The 15088-nt window shown below is 40.3% G+C and overlaps 3 protein-coding genes across 4 annotated transcripts; 1 reads left to right on the forward strand and 2 right to left on the reverse strand.

Moving 5' to 3' along the window:
• Positions 1-66: 66 nt before the first annotated feature.
• On the forward strand, positions 67-3065 carry LOC106444965 (beta-glucosidase BoGH3B). Its single transcript, XM_022687715.2, has 7 exons — positions 67-412; positions 499-694; positions 778-996; positions 1081-1429; positions 1547-1732; positions 2140-2386; positions 2499-3065. The coding sequence occupies exons 1-7, from the start codon at positions 154-156 to the stop codon at positions 2972-2974; spliced, it is 1932 nt and encodes a 643-aa protein (XP_022543436.2). The 5' UTR covers positions 67-153; the 3' UTR covers positions 2975-3065.
• An 801-nt stretch (positions 3066-3866) lies between these two features.
• Positions 3867-5283, reverse strand: LOC106449039 (proline-rich protein 3-like). 2 transcript variants are annotated; one of them, XM_048778269.1, is made up of 3 exons: positions 4880-5283; positions 4495-4762; positions 3867-4413 (listed from the first exon to the last, which is right to left on the reverse strand). In XM_048778269.1, the coding sequence occupies exons 1-3, from the start codon at positions 5216-5218 to the stop codon at positions 4088-4090; spliced, it is 933 nt and encodes a 310-aa protein (XP_048634226.1). In that variant the 5' UTR covers positions 5219-5283; the 3' UTR covers positions 3867-4087. The 2 variants fall into 2 exon arrangements, with proteins under 2 accessions (XP_048634226.1, XP_013746302.2); XM_013890848.3 differs by having other exon boundaries at positions 4495-5281.
• Positions 5284-11257: 5974 nt separating this feature from the next.
• LOC106449038 (proline-rich protein 3) lies at positions 11258-12586 on the reverse strand. The gene is made up of 2 exons (XM_013890847.3): positions 11899-12586; positions 11258-11797 (listed from the first exon to the last, which is right to left on the reverse strand). The coding sequence occupies exons 1-2, from the start codon at positions 12506-12508 to the stop codon at positions 11472-11474; spliced, it is 936 nt and encodes a 311-aa protein (XP_013746301.1). The 5' UTR covers positions 12509-12586; the 3' UTR covers positions 11258-11471.
• Between the last annotated feature and the right edge of the window lie 2502 nt (positions 12587-15088).

Raw genomic sequence — 15088 nt, forward strand, 5'->3', positions numbered from 1 at the left:
CTGTTTTTTTTTTTAATTGAAAAGAAAATACTATAAATTGATGCATCCATGTTTACTTTCAATTCAGGATTTAGAAATATTATTATTACTATTTTTTAGAAAAATTAATATTCTGAATTCTCTCTGATTAATTTAGGGAGAGGGTCTCCACCAATGGCCGGCGTCAGGAGCTTTTTCTTGTTCGCGGCGATTGCTTTATTGTTCGCCGGTCGTTACGGAGACGCTACCGCAGCCGCCAGAGGTTACATTAAGTACAAAGATCCAAAAGCAGCGGTTGAAGAGAGAGTAGAGGACTTGCTAACACGAATGACATTACCTGAGAAACTTGGTCAAATGTGTCAAGTTGATAGGTTCAACTTCTCATATCCCAATCCCAGTATTGGCCAGGAAATCTTCACAAAGTACATGATCGGTATGTTACAAACAAAACTATTCGTTATATATCCAAATATCGAATAAAAAAAATGATTTATGATTTGTATTGGTGCATGAGTATAGGAAGTGTTTTGAGCAATCCTTATGATACTGGGGCTAATATAGCAAAGCGGGTTGAACTAGCGAACACCATGCAGAAACTGAGTCTTTCCACGAGGCTTGGAATCCCTTTGCTTTACGCTATTGATGCGGTTCATGGCCACAACACTTTTATCAATGCCACCATCTTCCCCCACAACATTGGTCTTGGTGCCACTAGGTATACATATTTTTTAAATGAAACGTAACATATACATGTAGAATACCCTATTGTTTATTGACTGTGAATGCGTCTTGTTGTAGGGATCCTGAGCTTGTTAAGAAGATTGGAGCTATCACCGCGCTTGAAGTAAGAGCTACAGGAATCGCGCAAGCTTTCGCGCCTTGTGTTGCGGTATGCAGAGATCCTAGATGGGGAAGGTGTTATGAGAGCTATAGTGAAGATCCGAAACTTGTGAATCTGATGACCGAAAGTATCATGGATGGATTACAGGGAAATGCTCCCTACGTCGCTGATTTCAAGTAACTAATTAGTTTTAAACCTAAATATTTTAATGTTATTGATCACTAATTAACTAATGTGAAAATGTATCTCCACGCGATCAGGACTAAACTGGCTGGTTGCGCCAAACATTTTGTTGGGGATGGAGGAACGATAGATGGAATCAATGAGAACAACACTGTTGTTGACAACGCTACTCTCTTTAATGTCCATATGCCTCCTTTCGAGTTAGCGGTAAAGAAAGGGATCGCATCAATTATGGCTTCTTATTCTAGTCTTAACGGTGTTAAGATGCACGCAAACCGAGCAATGCTAACTGATTACCTCAAGGACACACTCAAATTCCAAGGCTTTGTTATCTCTGACTGGCTTGGAATTGATAAGATCACAACTCCACCTAGAGCAAATTACACTTACTCTATCGAAGCTTCTATTAATGCCGGCATTGACATGGTTGGCTCTCTTCTTTCTTTTTTTTTTTTTTTTTTTTTCATTTTCAAGAATCAATAAACAGGTTCTTGATATGCTACAAATGTTTAGACTCTAAAATAAGGGATTTTAAAAATGTAGGTTATGGTTCCATGGGAGTACAAAGAGTTCTTGGAAAAATTGACAAACCTAGTGAACGGTGGATACATTCCTATGAGCCGTATAGATGATGCTGTCCGAAGAGTCTTGAGGGTCAAATTCTCTCTCGGTCTCTTTGAGAATCCATTTGCAGAGGGAAGTAGTCTTGCCGCTGAGTTTGGATCTGAGGTAAATTCAATTGTGCTTTCTAACCATGTCTAAACTTGTATTAGATATATATATATCTATTATTATATTAAACATTTTAAAGAAACAAAAAGATGTATATGCATGCATGCATGATAGATAGCATGTGGACACACAATAAATGAAATTAATATTAGTCACCATTACATATTAGACCATGTGAACATACCACATAACTATTATAGTTAGTCTTATTATACACAAGGGATGTGGGATTAAGGGAGCAAATAGATGTCTATGATACAGAATATGTGGTAAACAACATAAAAAAATATTAATATCAGCCACCATTTCATATTAGACCACGTGAACACAAATTACAACAAAACTGTTATAGTTAGTCTTAATAAACATATAAGTGATGTGGGATACTTAACACAATGTTGTAGGCGCATAGAGAAGTAGCGAGAGAGGCAGTGAGGAAATCAATGGTGCTTCTAAAGAACGGGAAGACAGACAACGATAAAATTGTTCCGCTCCCGAAGAAGGTGAAAAAGATCGTTGTTGCTGGCGCACACGCTAACAACATGGGTTGGCAATGTGGTGGCTTTACTCTCACTTGGCAAGGATTCAACGGAACCGGAGAAAACATCTCTCGTAACAAAGCCATGAACCTCCCTACCGGTAAAACCAGAGGTAATACAAATAAATGTCTAAAGATATATATACGTATAATATTAGTCCGTTCACACATGCATTATGATATAGTGATGTTTACTCTAAAATGTTGTTTTCAAAACATATATAGGAACTACAATCTTGGAAGGAATCATGAAAACAGTGGATGCCACCACTGAAGTTGTCTACGTGGAGGAACCAAACCAAAATACAGCTAAGCTTCATGCCGACGCAGCATACACAATTGTGGTTGTAGGTGAAGCTCCATACGCAGAGTCACAAGGGGACAGCACCACGCTAAACATGGCCGCACCAGGTCCAGACACGATCAGCCACACGTGTGCTAGTGGTATGAAGTGTGTAGTGGTCCTAGTCACAGGACGTCCTCTCATGATCGAGGCGTACATTGACTTCATCGACGCTGTTGCGGTCGCTTGGCTTCCGGGAACTGAAGGACAAGGAGTCGCTGATGTTTTGTTTGGTGATCATCCATTCACCGGCACTTTGCCTCGCACGTGGATGAAGAGTGTGGTTCAGCTTCCGATGAACGTTGGCGACTCGGCCTACGACCCTCTCTTCCCCTTCGGATTCGGAATTACAAATTAAATGAAGAATCAAATCATCTGTCATGTATGTTAAATATGTGAAAATTTTAAATGTGGCGCTTCTTCAATGAATAATATTATCACTTTATACTCTGCTACGTACGATGCAACTTGTTCACAGATCAAAACAAACTTGTTCATGACTTGATGATTGAGCATGCCTTTTCCAAGATGGATATGTGCCCAATGTATATAGTTTCTGAATGAGTTTGATTAGAAGATTCCTTAACCTCATTTATAGTTGACAATATTAGCATAGCAACAAAATCCTACGTAAAGGCTAGATATCCCATGCATACACATAATACGTCTAGATATCCATGTAACATAATTCCAAATAGGAATGTAAACATAATATTAACAAACTCAAAATTTGACTAAGTTAATTTTGGAATAATTGCGCAGCAAGACCCTCGAGCACGATAACATTTATTATACGTTGACCAACTAATTAGTCATCCAGCTAGCTCTAGCACTGATCAACTTGTCTACAAATTACAATATAAGAATACTGAATCTATGATGTTATTTATATACAAGGGTTAGACTTGGTCCACGACTAAATTAGTGCTGATTGCCTGATTCATAGAGTTGTGATTTTCGGATCTACAATATATACTAGATAAGTATATCGTGCAATCAATCTATGGAGTATGGTTAATGACTGTATATCATTAGACTCGTAAACTATGGTTTATTCCATAAAGAGAAATAGTTGTTCATGAATTCACTAGACGCAAGTCCACACTGGATTCACAACAGAAGAAGAAACGTTCTATCTTGAGAGCAATCAACAAATTACAAATAATCTCTACGAAAGTAACTTTTATAATAATGACGACAAAATTTCTTATTAATATTAAATTGTTTATATATTTATATAAGCAGTCGTAAAGATCAAACAAAGACGTTCCTCAGATAATTTTATCAAATACAATTGCAAAAAAATCATAACCAAGAAAAAAGATTGCATCGGTAATGCAACGAACCAAATGAAATTAGTACAAAGAAACAAAAGAACATTTCGAAGAAGGGAAAAGTTTCCAAACAATAAATTGATCAAAGTGACCTCATATATAATGCATGCAAGATCATCACCATATTAATGTGATCATCAGTATTTGGGAGTGGTGGGGGCTGCTTTGGGACCGGTGAAGTAGAAAGGTCCGACGCTAAAGATCTTCAAGTTCTTGTCAGAGTGGTAACGGTGTCCGTACATCGACAATGGAACTCCAGTGAGACCCTTGTTAACATTGGTCGGGTTCTTGCAAGTCTCAACCGGAGATGTGTAGAGCTTGACACGACAATGAAGTAGGTTCTTGATGATGTCGGTCAAGGCCACGTGGAAGTACCCCTTAGAGTCAGTTGGATCGCTGTAGATCACAACATCCTTCTTCCCGTATGATCCTGGCTCGGAGCACACAATCATTGCCTTTGCTCCTATATGAATTCAATTAACCGAGTTTTCAGATTAGTTTTTTTTTGTAATCATAGATATTTAATTGGGGAATGTATTTATACCTTGAATTGGGTAGGTTTCATAACCGTTTTTGCAAAGAATGATGCCATCAACAACTTTAAGAATCTCTGGAACATATGGCTTGGTGGGAGGAGTGTAAGTTGGCTTTGAGACATATGGCTTGGTGGGAGGAGTGTATGTTGGTTTTGGAACATATGACTTGGTGGGAGGAGTGTAGGTTGGCTTTGGGACATATGGCTTGGTGGGTGGAGTGTAGGTTGGCTTTGGGACATATGGCTTGGTGGGTGGAGAGTAGGTTGGTTTTGGGACATATGGCTTGGTGGGAGGTGTGTATGTTGGTTTTGGAACATATGGCTTGGTGGGTGGAGTGTAGGTTGGCTTTGGGACATATGGCTTGGTGGGTGGAGAGTAGGTTGGTTTTGGGACATATGGCTTGGTGGGTGGAGTGTATGTTGGTTTTGGGACATATGAAGGATGAGGATAGCTAGGAGACTTTTTGTAGACCGGAGGAGGGAGAGTTGGCTTGTAAACCGGCGGAGTGTAGACTGGAGGTGGAAGGGTTGGCTTGTAAACTGGTGGAGTGTAAACTGGAGGTGGGAGTGTAGGCTTGGGGATGTAAACCGGAGGGGAAAGCGTGGGTTTGTATTCTGGTGATTGGTGAACCGGAGGAGATGAGGGAGAGTAGTAAGCAGTGGCTATGGTGGCCAGAGAAAAGAAGAGGCAAATGGCCAAGGAGGTGCTTTTTATCGCCATTGTAGAGAGCATACCTGTCTTTTGCCTTACGCTAGTTGTGTTTTGTGTGTTCAAGTGGAATAAGGAGAATTATTACATCAAATGGGGTTTTATAAGAAAATGTTAACGAGTAATGAAGAATTTAAAAATGTTATCATCACAAGTGAATAATAAAAGATCATGTTTTGGTATTCATATTAGTGTGACGCACGATCAAAAAATCATGCTCCCCATTCATATCCATACACGCGGTCACCCACCAAAAAGCTGTATGTGAGCACTGAAAAAGACGTTAATTAACTTTTTTTTTGGGGCAACCGGACGCCCGTTAACTAATAATATTAATCATGATACGTACGATGCAACTTGTTCACAGATCAGAACAAGCTTGTTCATGACTTGATGATTGAGCATGCCATTTCCAATATGGACTTGAACCCAATGCCTATAATTTTGGAATGAAAATTGATTAGAAAAGATTCCTTAAGCTCGTTTATAGTTGACAATATTATAGCATAACAACAACTATGGCTGTAACTGGATGTTAATAAAAAGAATAAGTGGAACTAAAGGAATAATAATCAATGGAATCCAATGGAATGAAATTATTATTCCACTTATTCGAGACAGTCCCAGTCCTGACATAAAAAATAACTACAAACAATTTTTTGTAAAAAAATTGGCCACTTTTATAAATTTTATAGATAATTTTGTTTTCAAAAAACTGATTTATGCAAGTATTTTTTTGGGCTGTAGGGTGCTTGTAATGTTTCTCTTCGGACCGACACTGATTCCAAAACTATTTTGATGTGGAATGATTTTTCATATGAATGTTGTTATTCTTTTGGAACTGGAATGGTTGAAATATTCTTTTTTGTTTTTATTGTAACTGGTGAACATTTTGTGAAATGAAAAGAAATTAAGTATCCATGAAGTTTTTATTCTAAAAATGCATTCTAGTGCACCCGTAGAACAAACTCAAAATTTGATTAAGTTAATCTTGGAAAACTTGCGCAGCAAGACCCTCGAGTTCGATAATATTTATTATACGTTGACCAACTAATTAGTCATCCAGCTAGCACTGATCAACTTGTCTGCAATATATGTTGGATAAACTTGAAATATAAGTTTCCTTTTCCTATTATAAGTGTGATTATCTTTAGGATTAGGAGATATGATAATACTAAGTGTTTTAGGATATTTAGAGTCCTATATATATGGATGCAATGTGTGATGCATTGTGTGTGATTTTGAGACTTGCGATTTGTGATTGTGATTGAATAAGAGAAGGACTTCTTATTATTGTGATTCTATATTTGGTATCAGAGCTTAAGGCAAATAACCATGGATGATGATAAGAATGCAATCGTGTTACACAAAGATGGTGGTCGAGCTTCCATTAAATACCCGATGTTAACGTCTTCAAACTACACCGTTTGGGCTATGAGAATGAAGATAGCACTTAAGGTTAGCGAGGTGTGGGAAGCAATAGATCCTGGATCTGAAGATATGAAGAAAAACAATATGGCTGTTGCACTACTATTTCAATCTATTCCGGAGGCCTTGATACTACAGGTTGGCGAGTTGGATACAGCAAAAGCAGTTTGGGAAGCGATAAAGGCAAGACATGTTGGAGCAGAAAGAGTAAAAGAAGCTAGGTTACAAACCTTAATGGCAGAGTTTGATAGACTCAAGATGAAAGATGGAGACACAATCGATGTCTTCGCTGGCAAGCTATCCGAAATCGCTTCGAAATCTTCTTCTTTAGGAGAAATAATAGAAGAAACTAAACTAGTGAAGAAGTTCTTGAAAAGTTTACCAAGAAAGAAATTTATTCACATGGTTGCATCCCTTGAACAAATGCTTGATCTTAAGACAACGAGTTTTGAGGATATTGTCGGGAGACTAAAGGCGTACGAAGAAAGAATTGCAGAAGAAGAAGAAGAAGACTCGCTTGATGAAACCGGAAAATTGATGTATGCTGATTCAAACTCCGAAGGATATGGTAGAGGCCGAGGACGCGGAGGAAGGTCAAACTGGAGAGGAAGAGGACGTGGTCGTGGAACATTCCAACAACAAAGAGAAGCATATCGACAAGGTCGAGGAGGAGATGCTTCTCATATCACTTGTTTCAAGTGCGATAAAATTGGTCACTACGCGACTGATTGTCCCGATAAACATCTAAAGCTCCAAGAAACTATTGAGAGGAAAGAAGAAGATACTACTGAAGCTGATACCCTCATGATGCATGAAGTGGTTTATTTGAATGAGAGGAAAGTAGATCCTAAGAAGTTTGAAGCTGATTCAGACTCGGTTGACGTATGGTATCTTGATAACGGAGCTAGTAACCACATGAGTGGTAACCGTATGTTCTTTTATGAACTTGACGACACAGTCACTGGAAAAGTTCGGTTCGGGGACGACTCAAAGATAGATATAATGGGCAAAGGATCAATTAGGTTCATTGCCAAGAGTGGAGAGAAAAAGATATTAAAAGGCGTCTATTACATACCAGCTTTACGTAGCAATATTGTTAGTCTAGGACAGGCTACGGAGGTAGGATGTGAAGTACGTATGAAAGACAACATGTTAAGTCTATATGATCGAGGAGGACAACTAATGGTAAAGACCACACGAGCAAAGAATCGTCTCTACAAAGTAACTCTGGTGGTTGATTATGCTCAATGTCTACAAATCGAGAGCTGTGGAGAAGGAAATTTATGGCACGCTCGGTTAGGTCATGTTAACCCCGAAACAATGAGATTAATGGCCAATAAGGAGTTAGTTGTAGGCTTACCCTCTCTGAGCCGTAGTACTGAAGCATGCGCGTCTTGCCTAAGAGGAAAACAGACGAGAAAGCCTTTCCCACAAGCTACCCGCTATCGAGCAGAAAGACCTCTTGAACTGGTACATGCTGATCTTTGTGGACCTATCACGCCCTCAACGCCATCCCACAAAAGATATATCTTCGTCTTGATTGATGATCACACACGTTACATGTGGACGGTACTGTTGAAGACTAAAGATGAAGCTTTCGAGAAGTTTAAAAACTTCAAAGTACTTGTTGAACAAGAAACACAAGCAAAACTGAAAACCCTCCGAACTGACAGAGGAGGTGAGTTCACTTCTCATCAGTTTCATGCCTACTGCGAGAAACACGGGATCAAGCGAGACTTAACGGCGCCATACTCACCCCAACAAAACGGGGTGGTAGAACGACGCAACAGAACTCTCCTAGAGATGACAAGGAGTGTTCTAAATCACATGGATATGCCGAATCACCTTTGGGGTGAAGCGATAAGACACTCCACATACTTGATAAATCGAGTTGGAACAAGAACATTGGAAAACAAAACTCCATACGAAGCTTTAAGGGGTAGAAAACCAAATCTCTCTCATTTAAAGGTATTTGGGTGTACGTGCTACGCAAGAACAGAATCAGTCGGAAGGAAAAAGCTTGATGATAGGTCTAGAGTTCTGGTCCATCTCGGAACTGAACCTGGATCAAAAGCATATCGGTTAGTTGATCCTTCGAGTGAACGTATCGTTGTTAGCCGAGACGTTATATTCGAAGAAAATAAGAGGTGGAACTGGAGCAAGAAGGATGATACAAATGGAAAAGAAACAAGTGGATTTGAGTTGAGTTTAAGACGCATAAGTAATAATGGCGATGATGAAAGCTCTGTTTCTGAAACAGAGCATAATGGTGATAATGATGTTGAAGAGTCGAGCGATGAGGATAACAATGGTGACGAGGAACCTGGTGATTCCCAGCAGGCTCCTAGACGATCTACGAGAACCTCAACGTTGCCGTCCTACCTCGATGATTATGTTCTCTTAGCAGAAGTAGAAGGAGAGAGACTACTAATGGTTATAAACAACGAACCTTGGAACTTTGACGATGCTAAGGAACAAAAAGTATGGATCGACGCATGCAAAGATGAAATATTCTCAATAGAGAAGAATGACACATGGGATCTTGTCGAACTTCCTACGGGTATCAAACCTATTGGACTCAAATGGGTGTTCAAAATAAAGCGTAATGCCGACGGCACCATAAGCAAATACAAAGCAAGATTAGTAGCCAAAGGATACGTTCAACGACATGGCATAGATTATGATGAAGTGTTCGCGCCAGTGGCTCGCATTGAGACGATTAGATTGATTATTGCGCTAGCAGGCTCTTACGGGTGGGAAATACACCACCTAGACGTTAAGACAGCTTTTCTTCACGGCGAGTTAAAAGAAGATGTTTATGTCATTCAACCGGAGGGTTTCATCGTGAGTGGAGAAGAGCATAAGGTCTACAAGCTTAAAAGAGCCCTTTACGGACTTCGTCAAGCACCTAGAGCCTGGAACTTGAAGCTTAATGGGATTCTGCGAGGCTTAAACTTTAAACGTTGTTCAAAAGAACCCTCTCTCTACCGGAAGGAAGAAGATAACGTGATCCTTCTTGTAGTGGTCTATGTAGATGATCTATTAGTTACAGGATCCTCTCTTAAGGCCATACTTGAGTTTAAACGAGAGATGTCATCAAAGTTCGAGATGAGCGACCTTGGCAAACTAACATATTATTTGGGAATAGAAGTTGTGCAGCATGAAGGAGGAATTGTGCTCAAACAAGATAGATACGCACGCAAGATTCTTGAAGAGACTGGAATGGATTTGTGCAATCTAACTCATGTGCCAATGGAGATCAACGCAAAATTCTCTGTTGCTCCCGATGAAGAAGCAGTTGATGAAAAGGAGTATCGTCGGATCATAGGATGTCTTCGTTACTTAATCCATACGCGACCAGACCTATCGTTCTCTGTTGGAGTTCTCAGCAGGTACATGCAAGAGCCAAAGGCTTCTCACGGCGCGGCCTTGAAACAGATACTGAGGTATCTTCGAGGCACTTGCACACTCGGACTTCATTATTTGCGTGGGAAAGAAGTAAGGTTAATGGGGTACAGCGATAGTTCCCATAATGTCGATACAGATGATGGCAAAAGCACTTCAGGTCACATATTTTATTACGGTAAGAGTCCTGTGACTTGGAGCTCAACGAAGCAAGAAATAGTAGCTCTATCATCATGTGAAGCCGAGTTTATGGCTGCAACAGAAGCAGCCAAACAAGCTATTTGGTTGCAGGAATTGTTAGGTGAGGCACTTGGAGAAGAAAGCAAACGTGTGGTGCTCAAAGTTGATAACAAATCCGCAATCGCACTTACAAAAAATCCAGTGTTTCATGGCAGAAGTAAGCACATCCATAGGAGGTTTCACTTTATACGAGAGTGTGTAGAAAACGAGCAAATTGAAGTTGAGCACATTCCAGGAAGTGAACAGAAGGCAGACATTCTTACAAAGTCACTTGGGAGAATTAAATTCAAAGAAATGAGAGAGCTTATCGGAGTCCAAGAAGTGTGTGAAGATGAGTTCAAGCTTAAAGGGGAGATTGTTGGATAAACTTGAAATATAAGTTTCCTTTTCCTATTATAAGTGTGATTATCTTTAGGATTAGGAGATATGATAATACTAAGTGTTTTAGGATATTTAGAGTCCTATATATATGGATGCAATGTGTGATGCATTGTGTGTGATTTTGAGACTTGCGATTTGTGATTGTGATTGAATAAGAGAAGGACTTCTTATTATTGTGATTCTATAATATAAGAAATACTGATTCTATGATGTTATATATATATATATACACAAGGGGTAGACTTGGTTCCACGATTAAATTAGTGCCGATTCATAGTGTTCGTGTGATTTTCGTATTGTATAATTATATCGTGCAACCAATCTATGGTTAATGACAGTTTAGCATCAGACTCGTAAACTATGGTTTCTAATTGGGTCCATAAAGAGAAATAGTTTTTTTTTTTTAAAGCAACATAAAGAGAAGTAGTTGTTCATAGATTCTTTAGACACAAGTCCACACAGCATTCACAACAGAAGAAGAAACGACGTTCTATCTTGAGAACAATCAACAAATTACAAACAATCTCTACCAAAGTAACTTTTATAATAATGACGACAAAATTTCTTGTTAGTATTAAATTTCTTATATATTTTATATAAGCAGTCGCGTAGATCAAACAAAGACGTTCCTCAGATAATTTTCTTAAATACAATTTGGAAAACATAACATAACCAAAAAGAACGGTTGCATCGGTAATGCAATGAATCAAATGAAATTGGTACAGAGAAACACAGGAACATTTAGAAGGGAAAAGTTTCGAAACAAAAAAATTGACCAACGTGACCTCATATCATGCAAGATCATCACCATATAATGTGATCATCAGTATTTGGGAATGGTGGGGGCTGCTTTGGGACCGGTGAAGTAGAAAGGTCCGACGCTAAAGATCTTCAAGTTTTTGTCGGAGTGGTAACGGTATCCGTACATAGACAATGGAACTCCGGTCAGACCCTTGTTGACATTGGTTGGGTTCTTGCAAGTCTCAACTGGAGATGTGTAGAGCTTGACACGACAGTGAAGTAGGTTCTTGATGATGTCGGTCAACGCCACGTGGAAGTATCCCTTAGAGTCAGTTGGATCGCTGTAGATCACAACATCCTTCTTCCCGTATGATCCGGGCTCAGAGCACACGATCTTTGCCTTGGCTCCTACATGAATTTCATTAACCATGTTTTCAGATTAGAAATACTTTTTTTTTGTAATTTTTTCATAGATATTTGATTATGGAAGATTAAGTATGTATTTATACCTTGAATTGGGTAGGTTTCATAACCGTTTTTGCAAAGAATGATGCCATCAACAACTTTAAGAATCTCTGGAACATATGGCTTGGTGGGAGGAGTGTAAGTTGGCTTTGAGACATATGGCTTGGTGGGAGGAGTGTATGTTGGTTTTGGAACATATGACTTGGTGGGAGGAGTGTAGGTTGGCTTTGGGACATATGGCTTGGTGGGTGGAGTGTAGGTTGGCTTTGGGACATATGGCTTGGTGGGTGGAGAGTAGGTTGGTTTTGGGACATATGGCTTGGTGGGAGATGTGTATGTTGGTTTTGGAACATATGGCTTGGTGGGTGGAGTGTAGGTTGGCTTTGGGACATATGGCTTGGTGGGAGGAGTGTATACGGGAGGTGGAAGAGTTGGTTTGGTGTAGACCGGAGGGGGAAGGGTTGGCTTGTAAACAGGTGGAGTGTAAACTGGAGGTGGGAGTGTAGGCTTGGGGATGTAAACCGGAGGGGGAAGCGTGGGTTTGTATTCTGGTGATTGGTGAACCGGAGGAGATGAGGGAGAGTAGTAAGCAGTGGCTATGGTGGCCAAAGAAAAGAGGAGGCAAATGGCCAAGGAGGTGCTTTTTATCGCCATTGCTGAGAGTGTGGCCTTTCTTTTACCTTACGCTAGTTCTTTTGTTTGTTTCTAAGTGGGATGAAGAAAATGATTACATCAAATGGGGTTTTATAAGAAAATGTTAACGAGTAATGAAGAATTTAAAATTGTTATCATTACAAGTGAATAATAGAAAATCATGTTTTTGTATTCATATTAGTGTGATGCACGATCATAAACATGCTTCCCCATACACACGGTCGCCCACCAAAGAGGTATACCGACAGTGAAAATGACGTTAATTAAAAAAAGAAATTGGGTAACCGGATGTTAATTTTTTTTTTAACACTGGATTATCATTAAAACTTTAGGTGGGAAAGACACCCAAGAGAGGACAAGGTCCCATAAACGTACAACCATAAGCCAAATTTGAAACAACAAGTACATAACCAAATAGAAGGAAGATTCATAAAAGTAAACTACCAGTAGGTAGCAATACAGGCCCTCGCCTCCAAAACTAGACTAGTACTGCTATAGAGCAGATCAGTGATGGGGGATAACCGCTTCATGATCGATCGTCCTTTCTAGCCAAGAAGGGCCTCCTAAAGCAACATAGGATTGCAGGCGGCCATCTCTCAAGACACTTAAAACGATCTGAGAGGCCACACTGTTTCTATCCTGAGACACGTGCTCCAGTCTCCATTCTCTGAAGGACGACGTGGAGACCAAGCTACTGATGGAAGAATCATGAGAAGGCTGTGTGAAGGAGTGGCAGATAACCTCCGAAGAAGTTTCGAACACAACTTTCTCAACTCGTAAGCTAACCATCGTTTCCACCGCCCACCGCCACTGGAGAGTGGTGAAGTCCGCTAATAGTGAGCTCACCATTCCAGAGAATGCTCTTCTACTATGGAAAGATACGACTCCTGATGAGTTACGAGACAACCAAGCACCACCCAAGGATCGCAGGTGTTCTGACCAAGACGAAGCGACGTTGCACTTGAGCCACCCCGTCGGCGGTTTGGACCAAACAACAGAATTCAAGCCTTGAAGACCCGTCGTATAAGCCACAGCCGGAGAGGTATTCTGTATTTCAAACCAAACCTCAGCTTCTATGATAGCGTTTTCCAGTACATTAGTCGGATCTAGTCTAACATGCTCAAAACATAAGTTGTTTCTAGCTTTCCAGATATGCCACAAGATCCATGGAAAAGACTTACCAGCCACCTGAGGTAGATTCTTTTTTCTACTACACGCTATCAAGTGGTGTAGGTTCAAGAAAACATAGTTTGACCAGAAACCAGAGGGAGGCATTGGGACTTGAGAGAGAGACCATACTTCCTTAGCAAACTTGCAATGGAGCAGAACATGGCCAATATCCTCCGGAGCCCCATTACATGAAGAGCACGTGCTGTTCAGATGAATGCCTCTTGATCTCAGCCTTTCTTTAACTGCTAGAGCTCCAGAGAGAATGCACCAAAGGAAATGTCTTAACTTCGGAGAGGTTTTTGACTTCCAGAGAGCTAACCAAAGCTGTTTCTCAACAGGAGGGATGGTAGTACCATGGGGCAAGTTCAACTCTTCAATATCATCTAGCACAGCATACCCACTTTTCGTCGTGTAATCTCTATTTTTAGAGAAGCCCCAGCAGACCTCATCCGCCTGATCAGCATTTGGTATGAGCTTAAGAATAATCTCTGCATCTTTTTGACTGAAGGTATCAAGGATTAAAGCCATATTCCAAGCTCTTCCTTGTTGATCCATCAAGTCGTTGACACTCAATGTTAAGTCCACAACATAATTCACTATATACTCTAGAACACGAGGAATCCCATCGATGATCCAATGATCCCACCAAATCTTAAAGTCCATTCCATTACCAATCTTCTTAACCAAACCTTGCTGCAGAAGGTCACGGCCATGAATAATGCTCCTCCAGGCAAATGATGGTCGAGAACCAAGCCCTCCCTTCATAAAAGAGTTGTTGTGGAAGTAGCGTTGCTTCAAAACCTGAGCAAAGAGGGAGTCGGGATTGTTCAGAATACGCGCCGCTTGCTTAGCTAGGAGATTGGTTAAACTTCTCCAAATCCTTAAAACCCAAACCTCCCTGATCTTTAGATTTGCATAGCTTCTACAAAGCCACCCAAGCAATCTTCTTCTTATTATTCCCGCTGCTCCACCAGAACTCAATCATAGCACTCCTCAAACGAGCACAAGTATCCTTAGGCAAACAGAAGCATGACATCGCGTAGATAGGCAAAGCCAAACAGATTGATTTAAGTAAAATTTCCTTCCCTCCCTGAGATAAAGACTTCGCAAACCAACCGTTCAGACGACCCTGCAACTTACCACGAAGAAAGCTCAAAAGCTGTCTCTTGGAGCCACTGAAGCACTCAGGAAGTCCCAAATAGTTCCCTTCTCCTCATTCTTTTGTAATACCCATCGTCAGCTGGACTAGTCCTTTAGACTCATCAGGGACCTTAGAACCAAAGATGATTGAAGACTTCTCGAAATTGATCTTTTGTCCCGATGCATCTCCGTATAATTTAAAACAGTTCAGTATCTCCTCAGCCTCTAAAACATTTGCTTTACATAGGAGCAAGCTGTCGTCAGCGAAAA

This window comes from Brassica napus, chromosome A4 (assembly GCF_020379485.1).
Source record: "Brassica napus cultivar Da-Ae chromosome A4, Da-Ae, whole genome shotgun sequence".
Lineage (NCBI taxonomy): Eukaryota > Viridiplantae > Streptophyta > Magnoliopsida > Brassicales > Brassicaceae > Brassica > Brassica napus.

Excerpts from the sequence above, each read along its gene's own strand:
- LOC106444965 (XM_022687715.2), top strand. The coding sequence starts at position 154 with ATGGCCGGCGTCAGGAGCTTTTTCTTGTTCGCGGCGATTGCTTTATTG. Across the intron at positions 413-498 it reads CTTCACAAAGTACATGATCG|GAAGTGTTTTGAGCAATCCT; the intron begins GTATGTTACAAA and ends GCATGAGTATAG. Across the intron at positions 2,387-2,498 it reads CCCTACCGGTAAAACCAGAG|GAACTACAATCTTGGAAGGA; the intron begins GTAATACAAATA and ends AAACATATATAG.
- LOC106449038 (XM_013890847.3), bottom strand. The coding sequence starts at position 12,508 with ATGGCGATAAAAAGCACCTCCTTGGCCATTTGCCTCCTCTTTTCTTTG. Across the intron at positions 11,798-11,898 it reads TGAAACCTACCCAATTCAAG|GAGCCAAGGCAAAGATCGTG; the intron begins GTATAAATACAT and ends AAATTCATGTAG.
- LOC106449039 (XM_013890848.3), bottom strand. The coding sequence starts at position 5,218 with ATGCTCTCTACAATGGCGATAAAAAGCACCTCCTTGGCCATTTGCCTC. Across the intron at positions 4,414-4,494 it reads TGAAACCTACCCAATTCAAG|GAGCAAAGGCAATGATTGTG; the intron begins GTATAAATACAT and ends GAATTCATATAG.